The sequence below is a fragment of the Nothobranchius furzeri genome, chromosome 15 (assembly GCF_043380555.1).
Source record: "Nothobranchius furzeri strain GRZ-AD chromosome 15, NfurGRZ-RIMD1, whole genome shotgun sequence".
NCBI lineage: Eukaryota > Metazoa > Chordata > Actinopteri > Cyprinodontiformes > Nothobranchiidae > Nothobranchius > Nothobranchius furzeri.
In genome coordinates, this window is record NC_091755.1 from 51,768,417 (window position 1) to 51,794,241 (window position 25,825).

General features: G+C 41.9%; 1 protein-coding gene across 1 annotated transcript in view; it reads right to left on the minus strand.

Moving 5' to 3' along the window:
• Positions 1 to 25,825, minus strand: part of ctnnbl1 (catenin, beta like 1) — a 103,704-nt gene that overhangs the window by 51,801 nt on the left and 26,078 nt on the right. Inside the window, exon 11 of the mRNA XM_015968564.3 lies at positions 14,481 to 14,662. Coding sequence (XP_015824050.1) covers positions 14,481 to 14,662 — 182 coding nt within the window. The remainder of the gene's footprint in view (positions 1 to 14,480; positions 14,663 to 25,825) is intronic.

Genomic DNA, 25,825 nt, shown 5'->3' on the forward strand with positions numbered 1-25,825 from the left:
ACGCTGATCTGCGGCTCTCCCTCGCGCTGATCTGACTTGCTCTGGTCTGCGCGCAACGGCGGGCAGGAGGGGGGGGGGGGGGCGCTTTTGGAAGAGTTGTGCGACACAACGAATCGATGACACAATTCGTTGCCAACGCTTTTAGTAATCGATTTTCATTGAATTTATCGATTTGTTGCTGCAGCCCTAGTATCTGCAAAGCGAGTTAGTGACTTACAGGCTCTCTCTGTGCACCCATCCTGCACCCAGTTTGCACCAGGTGACATGAAGGTGTCCTTGAAGCCCAACCTTGCCTTTGTGCCTAAGGTAGTGGGCTCCTTTTCTCCTATTATCCTCACAGCTTTCTACCCACCACCCTTCTCCTCTCCTGAGGAGGAGCGGTGGCACAAGCTGTGTCCGATTCGCGCGCTCAAGGAGTATGTGAATCGGACGGAGAAACTTCGCAGGGGGGACCAGCTTTTTGTGTCAGGGGTGGGCCTCGTAAGGGGAAACCCGTCACAAAGCAGCGGCTTTCCCACTGGATTGTGGAGGCTATTTCTATGGCTTACTCCTGTCAGGGCATTCAGGCACCTGTTGGGCTCAGGGCCCATTCTACTAGGGGCCTGCCTGCTTCTTGGGCCCTTTTTCGGGGGCTGTCAATCCAGGAGATTTGTGCTGCAGCAAGTTGGGCTTCTCCACTTGCATTTGCACGCTTCTATAAGCTTGATGTTTCGGTCCCTGCAATGACTCACACGATTCTGAGTGTGGGGTCTTTGGCGGGCCAAGACGTATCCCTGTAGGTTGGTGATCGCTGGATAAGCTGTCTGGCAATACGGGAGTCTCCATATCCCATAGTGAGAGATCGAAACGAATGTTAAGAAAGAGAACTTTAGGTTACTGTCGTAACCCCGGTTCTCTGAGTAACATGAGTGAGATGTCTCACCAGACAACCCTTCTTGCTGGGCGAAGCGAGAAGAGGTGTTTATCTTGAATAGTGCGTGCGTGGGGACGCTTGCTACTTCTAGTAGCAGGGGGACGCGTATGTCACGGTCACTGGCCAATCAGGATTGGCGTATTGAGATAAGTGCTTCTGAGGAATCCGCGGAGGAGCGTATCCCATAGTGAGACATCTCACTCATGTTACTCAGAGAACCGGGGTTACGATAGTAACCTAAAGTTTTTACACAACACGTCAGACTTTTTTGTCTTGTTTAGCCTGTTGTCCTTCGGGAGTGCTGCAGGAGGACACACAGGGATTTACGGGGGTTGGATGAGGAAAACGAAATAAAGAAAGTAAATATGTTTTTATCATAATCAGTTTAATTTGACAGGAAAATGACAAACACACTTTCTTGACAATCCTCGTCACTGTGTGTAAAAAAAACCCCTGTAGAAATAAAAACGGACAACGTGTTATTAGGGAAATAGCGGGCGAGCGGTGTTGATGCATGATTGCGCATGCGCCGTGAGCGGTTCTGGTACTTTTTGGGTCGCAGCTGCTCGCTGCACCGCTTCAACAGTGCGATACCCTCACGAGGAACGAGCAAAATATCAAACACTCCAGTAGTCCATGCGAGCTCACGATTGCTGATCGGCAGCTGGTCATGTGGTGTTAATCACCTCTCGTAACCCCCTGTACACTACACGACGCTCAGCGCAAAACTCGCCCTGATCTTGTGGATTCTCGCACAAGTGGAAAATCGGCTCAAAAAAGTGAAAAAGTCGCACAGTGTACGCCCGGCTTTAGAGAGTGTTTTTACGTTTGCGTAACTGTAAATAACCAAATGCGAGAATTATTTTATCCTCCATTAATGGAAAAATGTCTGAATTTGATATAGCACCTTGGGGGTTTCCTAGAACCCTTCTTTGCTTTACAACACAATCAGCCATTCACCCATTCACACACACATACACACCCTGGTGGTGATGAGCTACAATGTAGCCACAGCTGCCCTGGGGCACACTGACATAGGCGAGGCTGCCGAGCACAGGTTCCATCGGTGCCTCCGACCAGCAACCAGCAGGCAGAGGGTAAAATTCTTGCCCAAGCACACAACAGCAGCATTCTCTGCAGGTAGCCCGGATTGATCCTACAACCCTCCGATTACTGGACAACCCGCTCTACCTCCTGAGCTACTGCAGCCCCTTAATTATTCTAATTAACCTCAACTCTGCCCTAAGGGACCCAAAGCACCAAGTTAACATGCAAATAATGCATAAGAGGCCTGAATTAATTCCTTAATTGACAGCTAAAAGAAGAAAAAAATATATAGTTTAGTTTAGTCCTGAACGGCAGAGGAGCAGTCAGGTTGTGCTGATTTGGCCTGAAAGCACAAAGCCCTGGGGAGAGCAATCAGCTGCTTGGCACCACAAGTTGGTATTTCAGGAGGTAAGCTTTCATGGTTGAAGGAGCAAGACAGAAACCTGTTTTTGAAGTGTAATATAACTGTTACTTTCAATGGCAAAATGAAAATATAAAAACTATGATTATTATTGACCTTTTTTTTACACCCCACACACTGTATTTAGTTCTTGGGAAGAACTTTAAAAGTTAAAAGGAGACCCACCTGTTGCTAAAACCTTTCACTGACAAATGTGTGTATTTTCCCGTTAACATGACTCGAATCAACAAACTAAGACAACAGAGGAGAGAAAGACACTCACACCAGTGAAGAAAACTTTTTAACAACATTGATCTTCCTCAGCTGTCTCCATTGTGCTGCAAACTCTGCAAACAGTCAACGTCGCATGGACATGTAGATCATGCCTATATTGAGTCCGTCGGTCCAGAGGACTTATGTAGGACATCCAAACTAGGGTCTTTGCACAGTGCTCACTACATGGTACACTACAGCCATGCCTAAATCCAGGGGCTGCACCCTTCCGTGTATGCATTTTAAGGTAGATTACGTCACAGCAAAGCGACAAGGCCTTCTGAATTTAAAGGATACGTATAATGAGTCCTTGTTTTCACTGCTTTTGTCTTTAACCATGACTCATAGTCAATAGCGTATTCTACAGTAGCTAGGAATAGATCATGAGGTCACATGGCAATGCATTCTATGTAGCCCTAGACAAACAAGCATGCATTTTGCATGGTCGCCTCTGGTCTGAGTCACTCCACTCATCACAAAGTTGTAGTTGCGTCACCTAAAGATCATCATATGGGAAGGAACTAAGCACCATTGTTGGGGTTTACTCTAGATACCCCAATTTGATGTCGGGTGGGGGTTATTTTTTTATCCTCTTCCCAAAGCCGGTTAACCTCTGCAACAATATGACACAGCTGTCAAGGAAACGGGCCAAGCTTAAAGACAGACAAAGCAGCATTTATGTGGAAGAGCAGAGATTCATAGTGTGGAGCAGATCAAGGGGTGCACATAATGTTATTCCATACATTTTGCCAGTGAGAAAAGTCTTGCATTCGAGAATGAAGAGCTGATAGTAGCAACACTCTACGATGTGGAGTTATCCAGGAGACAGCGATATGAACAAAGGGGTCTAGCTGAACGTCTCAGCCAAACATCGACCAAACGTGGACGAAATAGGCTTTTGAGGTGGGTGGTATGTAAACAGTAGTGACACAAATCGTTTCTGAAGAAAAACAAACTTAAGTACTGTGAGTAATGAGTAACAGTTTGAGAATGAAAGTTTGAATTTTGTTTTTGTCCATTAGTTTTTATCGACGTTCAAATGTTCTGTGCGTTTTTTTAACCAGTAAATGTGGTTTGTTTGTCTAGTACCAGCACCCAGCAGCACTTGCGTGGAGACGTCAACTGTAAAGTACGCTATTCTTGTTCTTATGGTCGAAACACCCATCATTACTTTTCATTTCAATTGCAGTACAACATATGTGTGATCCAAGGCGTAAGGCTAAGCGGATTAGAAAATAGAGTGGTGTGAAAAACGATTTGCTCCCTTCCTGATTTCTTATTCTTTTGCATGTTTGTCACACAAAATGTTTCTGATCATCAAACACATTTAACCATTAGTCAAAGATAACACAAGTAAACACACAATGCAGTTTTGAAATTATGGTTTTTATCATTTAGGGGAGAACAAAATCCAAACCTACATTGCCCTGTGTGAAAAAGTAATTGCCCCCCATTTAAAAAAATAGCCCAATTGTGGTGTTTCACACCTGAGTTCAATTTCTGTAGCCTGATTACTGCCACACCTGTTTCAATCAAGAAATCACTTAAATATGAGCTGCCTGACACAGAGAAGTAGACCAAAAGCACCTCAAAAGCTAGACATCATGCCAAGATCCAAAGAAATTAAAGAACAAATGAGAACAAAAGTAACTGAAATCTATCAGTCTGTTAAAGGTTATAAAGCCATTTCGAATGGGCTCGACACACGGGAGGCGACAATCGACCACGATCAGCGAAATTTGTCGCCGTCGCTTTTATTAGCGGACACACGGGAGGCGATCCGCGGCAGAGACCAGCGGCAAAGCCGTCTACGCATTCTGTTCCATGGCGAAATCGAAACATTCGTTGTTTTGTTTGGCTGTGTCAGGTTGGAGGGAATTAAGGTTATTTAAGCGGTTCAGAGTTTAAAAAAAAGTGGTAGATATGATGTTTCACAAGGTGCTGCTAGAGTTATGTGAAATCTTACTTCTGATTTTACTATATAAAACATGATAATAATCAACTTCTCCTCCATGTTTGCTCGGAGATGTACGGAGCATCCTGTCCGCTCACTGGTCAGCGAATGAAACCTCCGTTGATTGGTCCTCGTCCGAGCGACAGCGATGAAAAGTTGAAAATGTTTCAACCTTCTAGGATTGCATCGCTGGGTCGCCTGTGCACGACACGTGCACGAGCGCAAAATTTCACACGCACGTTTTTCGCGTTTCCCTTAGTAGGAGGGAGACCCACGATTATCGCTTTGTCGCGCATGTCTCATTGAAAATGAATGGAGGAGAGGTGATGTCGCCTCCCGTGTGTCGAGCCCATAAAGCTTTGGGACGCCAGCGAACCACAGTGAGAGCCATTATCCACAAATGGCAACAACATGGAACAGTGGTGAACCTTCCCAGGAGTGGGCGGCTGACCAAAATTACCCCAAGAGTGCAGAGACAACTCATCCGAGAGGTCACAAAAGATCCCAGGACAACTTCTAAAGAACTGCAGGTCTCACTTGCCTCAATTAAGGTCAGTGTTCACGACTCCACCATAAGAAAGAGACTGGGCAAAAATGGCCTGCATGGCAGATTTCCAAGACACAAACCACTGTTAAGCAGAAAGAACATTAGGGCTCGTCTCAGTTTTGCTAAGAAACATCTCAATGATTGCCAAGAATTTGGGGAAAATACGTTGTGGACTCATGAGACAAAAGTTGAACTTTTTGGAAGGCAAATGTCCCGTTACATCTAGCATCGAAGTAACACAGCATTTCAGACAATGAGCATCATACCAACAGTAAAATATGGTGGTGGTAGTGTGATGGTCTGGGGTTGTTTTGCTGCTTCAGGAACTGGAAGGCTTGCTGTGATAAATGGAACCATGAATTCTACTGTCTACCAAAACATCCTGAAGGAGAATGTCCGGCCATCTGTTCGTCAACTAAAGCTGAAGCCATCTTGGGTGCTGCAGCAGGACAGTGACCCAAAACACACCAGCAAATCCACCTCTGAATGGCTGAAGAACAACAAATTGAAGACTTGAGTGGCCTAGTCAAAGTCCTGATCTGAATCCTATTGAGACGCTATGGCATGACCTTAAAAAGGCGGTTCATGCTAGGAAACCATCAAATAAAACTGAATTACAACAATTCTGCAAAGATGAGTGGACCAAAATTCCCCTAGAGCGCTCTAAAAGACTCGTAGCAAGTTATCGCAAACGCTTGATTGCAGTTATTGCTGCTAAGGGAGGCCCAACCAGTTATTAGGTTCAGGGGGCAATTACTTTTTCACACAGGGCAATGTAGGCTTGGATTTTGTTCTCTCCCTAAATAATAAAAACCATCATTTCAAAACTGCATTTTGTGTTTACTTGTGTTATCTTTGACTAACGGTTAAATGTGTTTGATGATCAGAAACATTTTGTGTGACAAACATGCAAAAGATTAAGAAATCAGGAAGGGGGCATATAGTTTTTCACACCATTGACTTCCATTTATTTTTTTTACTCTTTCACGGACCAATGGTGTGGAAGTGACTTAGGCTCCCTATTACACGGAGCTCTGTGGGGCAGGGAGCATGCTTAGCGAAAAAAAGACGTATTGCTTACATTATATCACAGTACATGATGAGACAATCACTTTAACGGATTTCTGAAAAATCAAACAATTTCTGAAAAGGGAAAACTCTAGAAAGTAAGTATCAAAACAACTATGTTTGTGAGAACAAACTGAGAAATTGTCAAAATAAAGTGTTGAACGTTTCTATTTCAAAAGTCGTAATGTAAAAGTTGATCGGGGGGGCCATGTGCACATTCACTTAAAATACCAAAAGAAGTGGCATCCTGCTAGTGTGAAGCCAACCTAATGCCATCACATATAAAGCACGGCAAGAAATTGTCAATTTAACTACCTTTAACCACTGAATGAAAGAAAAACAAAATGGTACAGGTTTTATGGACTTATGGAGCAAACAAAACTATGTATTCTCTTATGAGGAGCGAGCAGTTCAAAAACCTGCCAAACACCATAAATAACTCATGAAAAAGGCTTAGGCTAATAAACTCTCCCTACCACTGAGGGAACCATTGCTTCAGTGTGTTCTGAGAGTCCCTGTCTGAACGGAATATTAAGTGTTTCAAAATTAAACAAATAAATATGCCACAGTATGTTTTATTAAAGTTTCTAGAGATGAAATATGATCAATTCTCACAGGAGGAAAGACCGAGCTTGAACAAAATGGTAATTGGATGCATCTTTACACAAGGATCTAACAGCAAATCTCTTCTTATAAAAACACTAATAATAGGATTACATGGTGTGACTCCGTCAACAAAGATTAGCATCAACTTTGTAGCATCTAACATGTTACTGAACTCAGTAGGAGCCCAGAGCAGAGAAAGGGTGCATTTGATTCTGACTAATTCAGGTCTTATTAACAAATCCAGATAACAATGTTCATCGGCTACCCTCACTAAGAAAATATCATCTATTAGGTCATGTACTCAAAACGTACTTCTTGAGAAGAAATGAGAAAAATCAATAACATATCAGTAGAATAAAATCTTAGGATTTGGATTTGCAATGAAACTCTGACATTCTTTGTTGTTTATTTGCAGGAGCATCGAGGTTTGCTTTAATAAAAGCATTCAACTAAGCACGAAAAGCGTAAAATGTGACACAGTCTCTAATACAGGTCTCTTTCCACTTGTTTGCCTTCCTCATTACTTATTTTAGTGCATTCATTAGAAAAAATAAGGGTCACACTGTGAGCATCAGCCGCGGAGGGAGATATTTGTGTGGCATTCAAATTAAATCACGTACAAAGGCCTCTGTTGCATCTCTCTGCCTTTTGTGGGCTCGGGGAAAAAAGCAACACAATGCAAATGTACGAGGGCAAGCAAAGAAACGCTGTTCCAAGTCGAGGTCTCAGACGGAGCTAGGACTATTGCGCCTCGCCATGTAAATTAGTTGTTTACTTCTGTTCTCTCTAACACTCGCTCGCATCATTAGCCACCTAAATATTACAACCGGCTGGCACCAATTTCCATCACACAATCTCATTTCAGTGGTAATGACAAAGTATGTACACCAATAAACTGAGACCCCCAAACAAGTGGCAGAGTTGTGACAAGAATACTCACCCGCAGTCTAATGTAAATTGTTGTTTGGGTTTGTTTTTTTCTTACATTTGTCTTTTTATCCCTCCCATTCATTTGCCCCACTCTATGCTAAACTGGTTGGGCAACCTCTGGTCATCTGGGCAGGGTCTGCTTCAAAAAGGATTTTAACGGGATCAATCTTTGCACTGAGGTTCATCACAAAGATTAAACGAATAGAAACAAAAGAGACGACACTGAAAAAAAACGGACAGAGGTCACAAATTCCTAATGACTAAGATCGTCAATTAATCTGCTGTGCTATTGTGCTATTCATAAGAATTACTTGAATACTGGCGTTTCTATTTCCTACAGAGGCTTGACCTTGGGTGGACATCTTGTTACAACTATGACTGACAAATGCGTGCAAACATTCTGGGGAAAGTACAGGACCTTGCACACTGATCTCTCTCTCTCTCTCTCTCTCTCTCTCTCTCTCTCTCTCTCTCTCTCTCTCTCTCTCTCTCTCTCTCTCTCTCTCTCTCTCTCTCTCTCTCTCTCTCTCTCTCTCTCTCTCTCTCTCTCTCTCTCTCTCTCTCTCTCTCTCTCTCTCTCTCTCTCTCTCTCTCTCTCTCCCCTCTCTCTCTCTCTCCCTCTCTCTCTCTCTCTCTCTCTCTCTATATATATATATATATATATATATATATATGGTCTCTTGGTGTGTAAAGCTATCACTCTGTTGCCTTGGCAACGGGGTGTGTGTGGAGGAGAGAAAGCAAGCAAGTGTAATTTGTTGAGTTATGCATCAGTTTGGTGCTTTTCTCCCTTTTGTTGTGGCATTGCTGCTGATTTACTTCTTAAAAGTTAAAAATCAAGAACTGGAACAACTGCCTCACAATATATAGCCGCCATTTTTAAGTTTAGACCTTTTCCGTTATAACGAACTATGAAACTCATTAGTAGAAAGTGTCTCGTTTTACATGTTGTTAATGTGAGAAGGCCTATCATTAGGGCTGGGACGATAAATTTTGCTGGACTACATATTGTCCAACAAATTATTGACAATAATATTATTGTCAACATTATTGTGACCAAATAACCACTTATGTAATGTTAATATATCATAATAATGCAAGTATACTAGGGATGCACCGATGGATCGGCATTTGATCGTAATCGGCCGATAGCGCCCCTATCGGTTTTGATCGGAATTTTCAAAATAGATTAAAGCAAACCGATCAGGTAGGGTTGTCACGGTAACCAGTGTAGCGGTAAACCCCGGTAAAAAAAAAAGTTGACAATAATAATAACCGTCTTGTTTTTTAAAAAACTATATTATCCTGGTGGATTACCACGGCTGCGGTGTAGGCGCGGTGACCCTTACCAGCCACCGTATCATCGGCTGAAGTTGCCGGCGGCACATGCACGCTTTGTTTACAACAAAACTTTCTTGAAGCTAAAGCTGAAATAATGGTCAAAGGAGGAGACGGCAGCGCTCAGGAGGGCATTTATTATCCCTCAAAGAAGACAAAGTCGGAAGTACGGGCATCTTTTGGATATATGAAGAATGCTGAGGGAGTTGATAGAAGACGGCTATCCTGTTTGCAGCACGAGCAGAAAAAGTGTCTGTGAAAGGCAGCAACGCTTCAAATCTCATGACACATCTGCGTGACCATCACCCACATCTCTGCAGTCAACGCAAGGCAAGCTAACGTTAGCGTTTTAGCTAAAATGCGTGATCCGAGGATTTGGGTTGAGGGAGAATGCAACGAGTCGCTATATAAAGCAGCCGCAGCGCCGCTACCTGCATATAAACCGTGTCGCGGACACCGCCATGTTGAAATGATGCTATGCATTACGGGGCTCCCAGGGGCAGATAAGAGTTGGTCTCTCTCCGAGAATAATTATGAATTTAACAACGATTACTGCCTGATGACATTTTCCCACATCTGCAAAGCTCACTGGAAGGACACAAACCAAGGACAATATTTTCCTGATATACGGATTGCTCAAGTAAGGGTAAAAAAGTATCTGATTAGAAGGCTACTTGAGTACTGAGTATCATCTGATCTAATATTTTTAAATGATGACATCAAACAGACATAAAATAAGAAGTTATGGGCAAATATTGGTATTTTAAAGACTAAAGGGAAAAAATGTAAAAAAGTAAACAACATAATTACAAAATAACACATTTTAGGCAAAATTTAGACAAAAATTGAGGACAATATTTTCCTGATATACAGGGTTTATTTAATTGTGTGAAAATGTAGCACGTTTAAAAAAATACCGCGATAGTACCGAAAACCGTGGTAATTTTGGTCACAATAACCATGAGGTTAAATTTTCACACCGTGACAACCCTAATACAGACCATTTTAGATTAGGTTACATTTCCTTTATTCCCAGATTATGTAGTTTGTAGCACTCATTATAATGTAGAAAATTTCTGGCCAATCCACGTGATCGGTATCGGTGATCGGTATCGGTGATCAGCATTCTTTTATATCGGTATCGGTGATCGGCAGCAAAAAACCTGATCGGTGCATCCCTATAGTATACCCTTTAAAAATGTAACAATTAAACCTTTATTTAACACTGGAATGTCCAGAACTTCTAAATAAAACATAAAAATAAAATAAAAAGGACTCTCACTCTCTGTCTACAATAAAGTAGACCCCCGCTGTATGGAGGCTGGAAAAATGATTGAGTTCATTTTCATCTATCGTACGATTTATTGATCATCATCCCAGCCCTACCTACCATTAGAATTAGATTTATTCATGTTACAATGAGAAACTTTCTCGTTATTACAAGATACTGCTCCTTTATTTTTTTTCCCTGCACTGACAGCAATAGGCTTCCGTACTCACCTGCTTTTAATGCCTCTTTTTAACTGTGTGCCTTGCCAGATGAGTCAACACCCTTCACAGAAGGATTTCACAGCACTATCTTCTGTTCTTTTTCTTTCGTGGCTTAAAAGGTTCAGAGGTTAATTCATCGAGTCTCTGGGTGGTAGGCGAAAGCATTGGCAGACAATTTGTCCTGCTCTGCAGGGCTGAGAAACCTCATCGGACACATGAAACTTAACACAGGCACAGACGGGAGGCATTTTGAATGAAAACCAGCACACAATGATCAGAGAAGGGGAAGAAATAGTTTTTCTTTATTCTGTTATTCTATTGTCTTGCATATGACCCAGGCCTAGGGCTGGGGGTAAACGATTATTTTTAAAACGATTATTCTGACGATTATTTTATCGAATAGTTGACTATTCTAATGACTATTTAGACAATTAATCTAATGATTATTTTTCTATTGCACAGTTAATAAAAACTAAAAAATCTCTAATTAATTCCTCAAAAAATTGATAAATTGTTACTGTAAGAGAATAAACACTACAGGCCTTCCATTTTGTATAACAGTGCTTTTATTGTGTTGCGGTTGGTTATGTTCTGGTGACGTGTAGAACTTGGGAGTGCAGGCTGCTGCCTGAGAGGTGGTTGGAGACGGAGTGTCTCCATGCTGCTTTGTTTTGGTCACTTATGTGCGTGAGGTGAGTGGTGTTACGAATCTTCCTGGAGAGTTTGGCTTGTGTGCAAAAAGGAAGGGACAATAACACGGGATTTAAAAGTTAAAATGATGATCGGGTTTATTTACAACTACAAAAAAACATAAATCTTTCCATCCACAGGTTGGGAATAATAAAACTAATTCTGCCTGTGGGGAATTAAAACAAAAGTACAAATAAGTAGGGATGTCCCACTGAGCAAAGACTACAGGGTTCTGGACCAAAATGAGGATCTCCAAAGGTTCAAACTCTAAACTGGGCGGTTAAACCAAACTCAAGGTGATATTTTAAACTAAACCGAAAACCCACAACACTCTAAATGTAATAAAAGGGAGATCTGCACCACAAAAAAGATTAACTCTAAACCAAAACGTAACAGCTTATCCAAACGCAAGAAGCTGTTAGCGAAAATGCTAACAGTAGCTTTACCAACGTTAAGTTCAAGTTACCAAGTTTAAATAAACCAAAAATACCCATCAAACAGACCAGCACGGAGGAGAGACTGCTACCACAAAAACAGCTCTCCTAATGTCTGAAAGAAGCTCTTTTATGAAGGGAGAAACACTCCCGGTGATTTTCTACATCTGCGATAGAGACGGAGCAGCGCATTTGACCCCGGAAGTTGTTGTCCGTTGCCGGGAGACGAAGGCGGGCATCTAGTAGTGGACGGATATTGTTCTGCGTCTTCAGTATTTGGTGGAGATGTTAGTGAAGGCGAAGAAGAGGGCGAACTAGAGGAAAGACAGGCAGATTCCACCTCTATTTACAAACTCCTGGGGGTGCAACAAGTGGGCGCGGTGCGTCGACTACCGGATCTGACATCGACAAATTTTTTTTAATCGAGCCGTCAACGTCATCGAGGCTTCGCTACAGCCCTACACAGGCCCATGTCTCAGTACTTCTGTCTTTCTATCTTGGACCCTTGTTTGCTCTTTCCATCTCTCACTCAGAGACAAGAGAGGTTAGAGAGCACAGACAGGAAAATCTATCAAGATTGGATTGATAGTGTAAACTGACAGGCTGAAGAGGCAGCAAACTGATACATGAGCAGGGTGGGAGTGAGCTTGTCTGCAGAAAAAGGGTGTGACCACACATTCAGGAAACCGACAGGCAGAAAAACAGAATAACAATCAGTCATTCTGACCAACTTAATCATCTTCCTAATCAGCACCTCCAGCATTATCCTTCTTTTACAGCTAAGTTTTATTTATGCCGTTAAAAAAACATTTTAATGGACATTTCCTTTTGACAGATAAGTATTAGTGAAATAGAGATTGATCAGATAATACACTAAGTTAATAGATGGGAATCTGCTATTTTCATGTCCTTCTATTAAAAATGTGTTTCAATTACAGAGCTATAGATGTTTGCCTTGATTAACATTTTTCAACTTGACCAGTTATGACAACATATCAAAATTAGTACCAGTTTACAAGAAGGCTCCCATTATTAATACCTGATTTAGTTTGTGTAACTAATTCATCTGCAATACTTTATAAATCATCATTACATGTTTATTATACATTTCTTGTGGAAAAGATTTACCAAAAAAGCAGCGAAACTGAAAAAGTCAAGTCCTTTGGCCTTGATACAACCATGTGTCAGAGAACAAACACAAAAGCGCCCGTCAACATTTCATAACAAAACCTTTGACCATTCATGATGTCTTGATTGATCAAGGTACATGTAAAAAATAAAGACCCAGCTTTCCTTTAAGGAATGCATATCGCCCACCGCTTTTCCTTCCATTTTACATTTCAACTTATGTGAAGAAATGTTAAGAATTGGTTTGGTAAGACCTTGAAAATAACATCATAAGTGAGTTCAGGTGATACTGTATTACAGAGATCTAGTATAATCTGTTAGAGCTCATCAGTGAATGACTCTCATCTAATATCACATGAACTGTAGCTAAACTGAGTTAAAACACTTTATATTTACCAACTTTAGCTAGCCCTGGTGGCCATCTTGAATTGGGCTGACTGCAAAAGTGAATTGCTTTCTGAGAGTCTTATTGAAATTTGTTCAGTGGTTGGAAAGAACCTTAGAGGGTAGAGGCAACTTGCTTTAAAGGTGCAATATGTAAGAATTTAGTAAGAATGCCATACTGCCGTCAAACTTGGTTACTGCAACTCATTTTCCTAATAAAAAAGGTTACTTTCTCACTGTCGTTCTGTGAGTTGTATGGCTGTTGCCAGTTACAGATCAGTCTCAGAAGATTCTAGATAACAAGCAAAGATGAGTCATACACAGCAAGTTGACAAGTAGATAAATACATCATCATATCTGATGTAAGCACGCTTGGGTATTTTACAGTAGGAAGCATGTAATATACTTATTAGTATTAGCTGTTAGCTTGCTGTTACAGTTCTGAATGCCCCATTAAAGGAAGTAAAACAGCATGATTGACTCATTATTCACTTCACACATACATTTAACTGTAATATGGATTCACAGGTAATCGAAAAAGTAGCTTGAGATATTTTCAGAGCTGACTATTTGCTTCTAATTCACTGTTAGCATTGTTAGTTCTACTTTAGCCTCTAGCCTGCTTCACCCGATATTAGGAGTGAAACAAAAAGATGCGGGGGGTTTCTTAGGGAAATAACTTCTGGGTCATTTCTGTTTACTGTCTTTGGTTTTTTAAATAATCTTGGAGCCTTTAGCCTGTTTGTGTCGAATTGCAAATGCCGGAGCTGTTGCGTTAGCTCGGGGCAGACTCAATAACTTCATGGGTTTACTGAGTGTAAACAGTAGCTGCGTTCCTAATTCCATCTTTCAGTTCTTTTTATTACGTTCTTACGTTCCTCTTTAGCTTTTTTCAAGAGAAAAACTGACAAGCCCCCACCCAACTGAGAATGAAATCCGTTTCAATGTAACTTTTCTTCCCACATGATTGAGACGTTAAACTGTTCTGTGATTGTTTCATTTTTGAATTTGTGCATATTGTTCCTTACATAACACAATGAGAGACTACTATAATGTCTGGCTACTGGGGCACTCAACAAAAAAATCTGATGAGTCTCAAGATTTTACCCAATCTATAGTTAAAAAACATGTGAAAATGTATTATATATTCTTTACAGCTTCGCCCTTTAGGTCAAACTATTTGAAGTAGTCTAAATTGAGTGGCATCTTTGCAGCTGACCACAGCCCTTGTAAAGAAATCACATTACTGCTGTCTCCTACTGTAATTACTGACTGACCTTCATGTTCTTTCTCTGAAGTGCCGGTTTTCTTCATCTTTTTGGGAGTTTTCATGAAGAGAGGAAAGATGGTCCTCAAACCCAAGATGTCCACAAACTTATGGCAGTTATCTGCTCCCTCTGGTCCAATCATCGCATGGTCCAGGACTTTCAGAGCACTGGTGCGAGACATTTTCTTTTCTCTGCGGGGAAGACAAAAGTAACAATTACAATACGGTATTCTGAGAACAAGAAATTATAAATAGCTGCAGTTAGGGCTGCACGATATTAGGAAAACCTGCGATAAGTGATATCAGTGATTAATATTGCAATGACGATATTATTTGCGATAAATATAAACTTAATTCAGGAATTAAAATACCGTAAATCCTCTAATACAGGCCTGTATTCAATTAACGGCCGGGTCCCCAATTTTGGCCGGTGTCGGAGTTGGCGGAGGTGAATAATGGCCGGTCTCTTATTGTGGCCGGGTGGAATGTGGTAACAAGCAAGTACAGGGGGCGGTTGTGTCATCGTCTCACTTTTGATTTACTAGTGATAGACCGCAAGGGTAACTTTAACCGTGCAGAGACGAAGAGGAGGCGAAAATTTTATATCAAGCTCAAAGACAACGTGCTGATTATGCTGCAGAACACTCTGGGGAACAGTAGCAGGGGTTGTATGAACTAGTCGACTTCACTATAGTGACGTTTTATGCCTGTCATCGACTAGTCGCTGTCACATGATAATGACCGGCAAGATGCAGCCCTCGGAAAAGACAGCAGCCTGCTGTCAGCAGGTGACAAGCTCCTGCGCTCGGGGGGGGCAACGCTCTTTGCCAGAGTGTCGGTACTGACACGCGATCGTTCATGTCGGTTCATTTCCTTTAATGTTTTCTGTCTTTTATTTGCGCCTGATGTGTTTCGCTGCTGTGGAGCGGGGCACATCACCTTGTCCTCTGACGCACCGATCACTGATGCGGCCGCCAAGCAGGGAGCACTCCGCTGTTTTTGCGGTCGGTAGATCTGCGTCCTGAGCACGGCCACAGTAACATTATCAAATCAGGTGTCGCCACCTCAAAAACTAATTTAACACGCGATCGTTCATGTTGGTTCATTTCCTTTAATGTTTTCTGTCTTTTATTTGTGCCTGATGCGTTTCGCTGTGGAGCGGGGCGCATCACCTTGTCATCTGGTGACGCACCGATCACTGATGCGGCCACCAAGCAGCGGCACTCCGCTGTTTTTGCGGTCGGTAGATCTTTTAGAACTGCAGTTCAAAGGTAACTCATAAGGTGAATATAAATGAACCCAGGTAGCAGTTTCTCTATAGGATTGAGAGGAGATGCAGGAAGATAATAAACAGGCAGGACAGACAAATAGTCAAATAAAAACAAGTTAGGTTTTGTACCTGGTGGTTGCAACAAACAGACACCATTGAAGGTAATCAGAAGTGAGGAACAGAAAATGAAATAATTATTTTAATGTTTAGAGCATCAGGAACACTGAGAGGCTGCAGTCGCATCAGTGAGTTTGCGGCCGCTGCACAGGGGGAGGGGAGAGAGGGCTGAAGCAGAAACTACCGTTGTTAAAAGAAATGTGTTTAACTTTGAAAATGTGGGCGCAATTTTAATTGTCAAAAACTCCAGCGAACCATTAGTTCATTTTACTCAAATAGAAATAGAGGCCTGCCTCTAATTCTGGCCCTCCTTCCAATAAAGGCCTGGAGCTTGATGAGCTTGAGTCAAATACAGGCCTGGGCCAGTATTAGAGGATTTACGGTAATCAAAAGCAAAAACAAATTTTAAGTGACAAAAAAATCATAAAAATGAGAAAAGCAAAAGAGTGCAGCGTCGCTTAAAAACAAGAATTGTATTACAAAGAGGAATATTTCTTTCTCTTCTGGCACTCAGAGCACATTCGCTTCTGCTTTGCTCCCTTATCTTTTCCCAAGGCTCTTTTTGTCCCGTCTACCTACAGAGCGCTTCTCTGCATTTACTCTGGAAATCACTATTTTTCAGAAATGGATTTAATTAATTGGTCATTCAATGCGATTGATAAGATTTTTTCTACAATGAGAACGGAGGAGGGGGCTCGCGCTTGCCCTCACGGGACACACGCAGCGGGATATATGCTTGATTCCTGGAAGAAGTGGAATGTCATCTGTCTCTCTCAGCTGTCCATTGAGGACATAGAAGATGTGTGGATATTTGGCCTGATGATCACTTGATTTCTTCTGATTGGAGTGGGAGGATATCTGGTTTTCCGAAAAATTGGGATGACGGGAGCGATTGGAGGGCGACCCGCAACCATGGACGGCACCGTCCGGGCGGGGACCTCACAGACTGGGACGTTACTCGAGGTGAATCGCAAGCTGGACAATGTCTTAGCTGCGTTACCGGTGTTAGTGCGCAAAATGGATGTCATCTCGGAGAGGGTCACCGGATGGTGTGGAGATGTTTAATCACCTAATTGGCTTCACTGGAGGACTTGAATGATCAATACAGACTTTAAGGCAGAAAGGACAATTATCTCTGCCTGACCCAAACAAAGTCCTGTTATCCAATCTGACGCCATAAGCAGCCTTGGAGTTGGGTGCAAAAACCCCACGATGGAAGGAATGCAGACAAATGCTGTGAAAACCCTACCTACCCCCCTGTCTTCAGATTGTGGTCTCCGCATCGAGGTCATCAAGATGGAGGCACTCACTGTGCTCTGTGCTTTCCCATGACCTCCCACCCACCTGTGGATTCAGTTGGACGAGCGCCACACAGGCTGCTCCCGCTGAGGAAACCAGGGTCCCAGCCCCCCCTCCACACATACACACACACCTACCGGGTCTCATGTTGTGAACTGTGACGTTCATGCTTATATGTGAGGTGTTTTTTGCACAGTAGAGCTACACCCTGCCGGTGTAACTCTGTTAATGCCTTTTTCTCCCTCCCCGAACTCTCCTCATGTAATCCCCTCTTCATCTATTGAAATGAGCGCTGTTATGGCTGCTCTCGTGGTCTGCCTGTATCTGTCCTGTCTATATGTGTGTGTGTAATCTTGTTCAGGCTGTTCTGTTGAGTCAAGTTCCTATGCTCTGGTTCGCTGGAGCGCTGGCAATAAAATTCTCTCTGATTCTCTGATTTACAAAGGAGGTTAACAATATCTATATACAAAAGGGGATAACAAAAAACGTCAACCCAGAAGGGGATGGGGATAAACAACCGAGAGTAAGAGGGGCTTTCCTGATAAGCAGGAAAGCCCTGGGGAGATCCTAAATCGCTGTCAAAAAAACGTTCCAAAGTCTGAAAGGCCAAATAGTCAAATCCTAAAAATCCAATAATCCAAAATCAGAGAAAGAGTGCAAAACGATGACTAGCGAGCGAAAACGAGTTTTTACCAAAGATCCTACCGAGGAGAAGAGAATAGTATAAACCCCGTAAGAGTTTACACTACCCTGTACCTTCTCATTGAATGGGAGGTGAGGCGAACCTTTTAACTGAGTGACCAGGTGATGACTAATATCGAACAGCTGCGAAGGGAGCCGGATGAGAAGGGAGCTGCCGGGGCCATCTAGTGGCGAGAGCACGTAACACCCCCACCCCACCCCCCCGCCCCAAATAGAAAATTTGTTCTAACATGAGGTCTCCCGCTATCTACACACACAAGAAAACCTATCTAACTACCCTGGATCACAGAAGGCGGGCAGATTAAACACGAAAGATCTCACAGCGCTGATCCCCAGCGCTGCGGAGTGTTCCCGAGGAGAAACAATGTTTTTTGAGCATGGTCTTCAAAGTTTGATGCCACCGCTCGAGGACACCCTGGCTTTCGGGATAATAACTAGAGGAAGTGACATGCTTTATGTTCAATGTTTTTGCAACCTGAGCAAAGACCCGAGAGGTGAAGTTGGTCCCCTGGTCGGATTGGATGACTGTGGGTAACCCGAAAACAGAGAAAAATCTTGCTAGGGCTTTTATCACATTTTTGGTGGTGATGGAGGATGAAGGAACAGCTTCCGGGAAACGAGTGGCAGAACACATAATGGTCAGCAAATATTTACATCCTGACTTAGATGGAAGAAGGCCGGAGTCCAGAGGCGAAACAAAATGTCCCCCTCAATCACATATGAAGCCTGACCCACGGGGGATGTTGGAGCCACACCAACCAGCGCAAAATAGGATTTCAGAGATTCATCTGACTTTTGCGCTTCAGCTAAGGTCTTATAAGAGAGGGGTAAATCTGGCATTATTACAGTGGGACCTTGTCGGGTGACATCATCAGTTAATAGCGGAAACAGCACTGAGTCCCTAAGTGAGATTTCGGGATCTTTCTTGAGCTGAGCACGGGTTAGGACACAAGCCGGCAACAAATCTGATCCGGCACAGCTCTCAGGAGAAGAGATGAGCTCAGAAGGGGGTAACACTAGTCCACCCGCAGCGTCGTTTCCCAAAATCAGGTCTACTCCCTGGGTCGGCAACTCATCTAAAATGGCTACCCTTAGGTCACCAGTGATCAAAGGACAAGTGAGGTGAATATGATGAACCTCCGCCGGAACTGAACCCATTTCAATACCCCGCAATAACACAGACTAGCCAGCTTGGCTGGTGACAGAGAACGGTAACACACTACGTTTTATCAGGGTTTGAGAAGCTCCGGTATCTCTTAAAATTACCACCTCATGGTTAGCCTTGGTGCCTAACAGAGACACCATCCCAGCTGACAAGAACGGGTTAAAGCTTGAGTGAGGGGTTTCACATTTATCCAACCTGTTTGAGAAAACAGCACAAGCAGCCACGGGCTTCGTGGGGGGGGGGGGGGGGGGGGGGGGGGTCCACTCCTCCGGCTTTTCTGCTGGAGACGAAAGCTATCACGAATGAAATGACCTTTCTCGTGACAATAGAAACACTCAGGTGGGACGAGTTTTTATCAAAGATACTACCGAGGAGAAGAGAATAGTATAAACCCAGGAAGCGTTTACACTACCCTGTACCTTCTCACTGAATGGGAGGTGAGGCGAGTCTTTTAACTGAGTGACCAGGTGATGACTAATATCGAACAGCTACGAAGGGAGCCGGATGAGGAGGGAGCTGCCGGGCCATCAAGTGGCGAGAGCACGTAACACTAACCATCAAAATTAAGTGTCGGGGGCGGGCATCTTACCTATGAGAACCCACCCAATTGGCCAAATGGGTGAAGAGCTCTATTTGATTTGTTAAAAAAAACATCATGCTTCCGTTTGATTGACAGAATGCATTATGTGTAGCAAACATTTGAGCTGACCATTCATTGCAATATTTATCTGTTCTTTGTGATATGCATATTGCGCATGCTGATATCGCGATAACTATATATTTGCGATATACTGTACAGCCCTAGCTGCAGTAAATATTTTAAGTGGACTAGTGATGACACTGTTTAACTCCAGTCTTTTGTTGAGTTTCATTATTTAAATATCAAATAGCAATAAGTAATATTTATTTTATGTAGAAAGATACCAGAAACAACAGTTCTTGTAACATTAAATACAATCTACTAGTACAGGATCACAATCACTTTCTACTCACCAGAACAGTTTGACACACATTAAATTTCATTTAAAAAATGTATGCGGCAAAACCTATACCCTACATTTTATCTTATTTAGGTTAGGATAAAACACTTACATAAACACTCAGACAGGGCTTCCTAGCCTATAATATTTTGTTAACAACTATATCTGACAAACAAATCTTCTGCGAGACAAATATGTAACATTTTTTTTCTTCTAAGAACACAGGAATCCAGCCTTCTCTTACAGTTTATGATCCCCGCTCTACCCTCCACCTTCTGTTAGGAAATGTAGCTGTCTGTCTGAGTGTCATTTCCCTCATTTCCTCCAATGACAGATGACAGTGTTTATCTCAGAGGAGGGACACATATTTCAGGAGGTGTCTGCTTCTGCAGACACTCACAGTGTATATGATGGACGGCTGAGGAGGACATGTGGGAGTGATATGCAGTTACTTTCGAAAAGGATACTAAGGTGGTTCGCTGTGTAGACAGCAAGCATAACTCAACGTTTTGAAGAAGAAGAAAAGATCTTTTCTATATCGCCTCTCAAGACGAAAATCACGAGGCGCTTCACAAAAACAAAAAAATGTAAAAATATAAAAAAGACTTTAGAAAATGGTTAAAATATATTTCAAATGAGCAAAAAATTGACATTTGTGATAAAAAAAATGTTAAGAAAGAGAGTGAACAGGAAAGAGGGAAATCAGTGGATCCTGAGGAAGGTGGAATTGGTGGGGAGAGCAGAACAAGGAGAGGGTGAAGAAGGTCATACAAAAGCCAGCTTTAACAAGTGAGTTTTCAGCTGCTTCTTAAAGGAGACCACTGAGTCCACTGATCTCAGGCTCAGGGGGAGAGAGTTCCAGAGTCTGGGGGCCACAGCAGCAAATGATCTGTCACCTTTGACCTTTAGCCTGGTGCTGCACAACCAGTAGGCTTTTATCACTGGACCTCAGGGACCTGCTGGGGGTGTAGGGACTAAGAAGATCACCAATGTAAGATGGTGCTTGTCCATGTAAGGCCCAATAGACCAGAACCAGGATCTTGAAATTAACCCTGAAGTTTACTGGCAGCCAATGAAGCTGGAGGAGAAGCGGGGTGATGTTGGTGCGTTTGGAGGACTTGGTCAGAAGCCGAGCACAGGCATTCTGAACCTTGGTGTTGCATACTGACCCGCTGATACCTGCTGGAGAACTGTGGGCCATGTCTGGTGGGTACTAGCATGACAGCACATTTTATGTGCGACAGGGTGAGCAGCCTGTCACTGTATCCTGATTAATCATGCGTCCTGGCTACTTAGCCATAGGAATTTCTCTTTGGCTGACTGGTTGGTGCTTGTGACTCACCTGGGAGTCTGGGGATCAAGTCCCACCCGGGCCCTCATTTCTCCACCTTGCCACATTTGTTAGATACCATCAAAAGGTGAGAGATTCACAAGGCTGAACTAGAACTGGGCGATATGGACCAAAATTTATATCCAGCATTAGTAACATAAAAAAAGTTGTTTTCTGTCAAAGTATTCCATAATTGGATCCAATCAAGAAACAGGAAGAGGGGCTGGGTGACATTAAAAGCAGCATTCAATCACCAGAAGAAGTGCCAGTTTTTTACGGTGATTTACCGAAAAGAATGGTAATTACAGCGATGTTGGGGGAATTTCATCTGCATTTTCCAGCTTTGGGAGTTTGGAAACAGTGGTTTTAAGGCTGATTCTATGCTGCTTGTTTCCTTTTCCTTCTATTCTGCACCAACAACTTCCAATTTTACATTTTACTTGTTTGGTGATGTCTGCCGATATAATTTCATGAGTTACAGCAATCGGCATGACTTAACCACAAGTCCCACCCAGTGACTGTACCAGGCCATTTCTAAATACGTATCCCAATTAGGTTTGTCACGGTAACCGGTGTAGCGGTAAACCCCAGTAAAAAAGTTGACAATAATAATAACCGTCTTGTTTTTTAAAAATATATTATCTCGGTGGATTACCGTGGCTGCGGTGTAGGCGCGATGACCCTTACCAGCCACCGTATCATCTGCTGAAGTTGCCGGCGGCACATGCACACTTTGTTGTTTACAGCCAAAACTTTCTTGAAGCTAAAGCTGAAATAATGGCCAAAGGAGGAGACGGCAGCGCTCAGGACATTTATTATCACTCAAAGAAGACAAAGTGGGAAGTATGGGCATTTTTTGGATATTTGAAGAATGCAGAGGGACAGTTGATAGAAGACGGCTATCCTGTTTGCAGCACGTGCAAAAAAAGTGTCTGTGAAAGGCAACAATGCTTCAAATCTCATGACACATCTGCGTGACCATCACCCACAACTCTACAGTCAACGCAAGGCAAGCTAACGTTAGCGTTTTAGCTAAAATGCGAGGATTTGGGTTGAGGGAGAATGCAACGAGTCGCTATATAATGCAGCCGCAGCGCCGCTACCTGCATATAAACCGTGACACCCCCATATTGAAATGACGCTATGCATTACGGGGCTCCCAGGGACAGTTAAGAGTTCGTCTCTCTCCAAGAATAATTATGAATTTAACAATGATTACTGCCTGATGACATTTTCCCACATCTGCAAAGCTCACTGGAAGGACACAAACCGAGGACAATATTTTCCTGATATAGGGTTTATTACTCAAGTAAGGGTAAAAAAGTATCTGATTAGAAGGCTACTTGAGTACTGAGTATCATCTGGTCTAATATTGTCAAAATGATGACATCAAACAGACAAAAAATAAGAAGTTATGGGCAAATATTGGTATTTTAAAGACTAACGGGGAAAAATGTAAACAAATAAACAACATAATTACAAACTAACACATTTTAGGCAAAATTTAGACAAAAACTGAGGACAATATTTTCCTGATATACAGGGTTTATTTAGTTGTCTGAAAATGTAACACGTTAAAAAAATATCGCGATAATACCGAAAACCGTGATAATTTCTGTCACAATAACCATGAGGTTAAATTTTCACACCGTGTTAACCCTAATCCCAATACAGACACTCAGTTGGTCCCTGGAAAGCTTTTTTTTTTTTTCAGGCCAGCCCATTGAAATTGGGACAAGGCCATTCATTGAAGGTTTGGTAAAATTCCAATAGTGGACAAAAACCTTTTGTAGACTACCATTTAAGAGTTTGTTACTCTGCACTTACCTCTAGGATTAAAGAAAGGTCCTCATATAAGCAATATAAGAAAAACTTTATAAACTTAAGAATACTCTAGATGACAGAACTTTTTACCTACAAAACTCTACATAAAAGCCAACCATCGTGTTCTTGATGCATTTAATGAGTTTATCTTTTAACAAAAATGTTAAGTCCAAAAAATGTAAATGTTTGCTAAATATTTGAGATCCCATGACCTGGTAAAACTTAAAATCTAAGCATGAGGATGCTGAGTTTTAAATAGTATTCTGAAATCCTAAATACTATGCAGTGAGAATAAAGCTCAGTTAGACAAATGTAGTCACTTCAAACAAAAACGTTATTTCTTAGAAAAACAAGTTGGTAAAAAATCATCTACTGGCTCTTTTCTAGCATGGCTTCTTCTTCTGACCACTTCTTTCAGACTTTCTCTCGAGGATGATTTACCAGAGAAAGGTTTCTGCATTGCAATAATGAGATATTGATCTGAGCCTTAAATCTGTGTGTGCAGTGATGTGATTATCAGTGCATGGGCGCAGAAGCTGCGAAGGTTTCATAAATGCATGTGATGTGTCTTTATGAGTCTTTAAGGTCAGATCTGCTGCACTCCAACTGTTCATTGATTGAATTTAGCATCCTCAAAAGGCAGTAGATCATGAACGATTCACAGAGACCCAAAAATAACAACAGAAAACAGTTCTGCTGGGAACTCCTAGCACTGGGCTCTGTACTATGAGTATTCGGTAAATGGTGTTTCTTTAGCACTGATATTTGCTTCTTTGTTTTGGCTCCTTTACTAACACAGTGCATTCTTCTATTAATATTTTAGATGAAGTGGCCGTGCTTATAGTTATTTTCAGCATTTGACTCATAAGATGACAGAAGCAGAGATTGCAGAGAAGTATACAAACATTGCTAACAAGCCCGTTACTAGGAATGTAAGAAAATATTGATATAGCTATATATTCCTGCGATATTATATCGATGTTCAAAAGCTGTGTGTCGATTTTTTGGAAGAATTTATGTGCAAACATTTGTGTATTTTCTTTTCTTTTGCTGCAAATCAAATGCCGTCCGCTAGTCAGCAGTAGTGTGCAGTGGAGTTTGTTTCCACCACTGAAATGTAAATGCCTCTATTATGGTTCAGATACCTCATGTTAATCATGTTAAGTATCAGTTTGGACCATTTATCGAATTTCCCTACAATAATTTTAGTCTAAAAAAATCGCTAATATTGTCGACTGAATGTATCGCAATATATCGTGATATATCGTATCGTCTCCCCTGTATCGTGATAAGTATCGTATCACCAGAATTTCACCAATACACATCCCTACCCGTTACCTATAAGCACCTGCACACAACTCCACAAACAGATTCAACTCACAAAAATACCATTTTAATACTTATCTTATTTTAAGCGGAATGGGGAGTTTTCCTACTTTCAGAAATTATGATTTTTTTAGAAACCCATAAAAGTGATAGTTCTACCCTGTACTTTGATATAACGTAGGCAACACATCAGTATTTTGTTAGAATATGGAACATTTTAATAAAAAGATATATTTATAGAATTATACCGCCGCATGGCGTTCAGAGGTGTGCAGAATGAATGTACAGTTCCTCCTATAAAGACTATATTAAAAAAGATAAATAATCAAATGTTTATTCTGTCGGGCATGTAACGTCCAGCAATGGTCAGTTTTTAGGTACAGTTTGACCATTCAACATCTGGTCAAAAAGGAGACACAAGACTGCATGTGTTCCTTTTAAATTGGCCTGCCTTCATCCCATCAGCTCAGAGCCTCTGCAGCTCTGAACACAGATAACGAATTGTCAACAATAACGTTCTCTCCCCAAGGTTCAAGCTTTCCTTATCATCTTTCAGGTCTTCATGCCGCCATATAAAGAACACTCCAGCTCGGATCAGTTGCTAAATCAAGAATGATTTCCTAAATCAAATATGAACTCCACTGCAACTTATAAGCTAGATAATCATTAAATAAACGTTTGTTTATTGCCACTAATGAAATGCTTCATTAATCTGTGCTCAATGACTGAAGTGTGAAATGAATGTTATGTTTTGACTACTGTGATTGAAAAGGGTTTCAGCATGTTAATATGGCAAGGTCATCCCCACTTGCACTCACACAAGAACAAGAAAGGTTAAGTTAAAGAGCAAGTCACCCACTACAAGAAACTTACTTCACTCTAGGGCTGCAGCTATCGGATATTTTTGTAATCGAGTACTCTATCGAATCTTTTATCGATTAATCGAGTACTCTAATTACTCTTTTGCATTTTTAAACCATTATATCAAATAGCATGTTATAAAATATGAAAGACCTCTTGAAATGAGAAAGCAATTGCCAGTTATTTTTCAAGTTTTATTCAAAATTAGTTTTCAAAACTTCAGCACTTCAACTTTACTTCACAGTAAACAAATGCGAGCGGCTGCGGCCCAAACAGCACCAGAACCGCTCACGGCGCATGCGCAAACATGGCTCGCCAGCTGTTTCCCTATTAACACACGTCCGTTTTAATTTCTACACTTTTTTTGTCTCACACTAACAAGGATTGTCGAGAAAGCATGTTTGCCGTGGTTATGTCTAATTATACTGATCACAAAACATTCATTTACTTTCTTTCGTTTTCCTCCACCACTCATAAATAC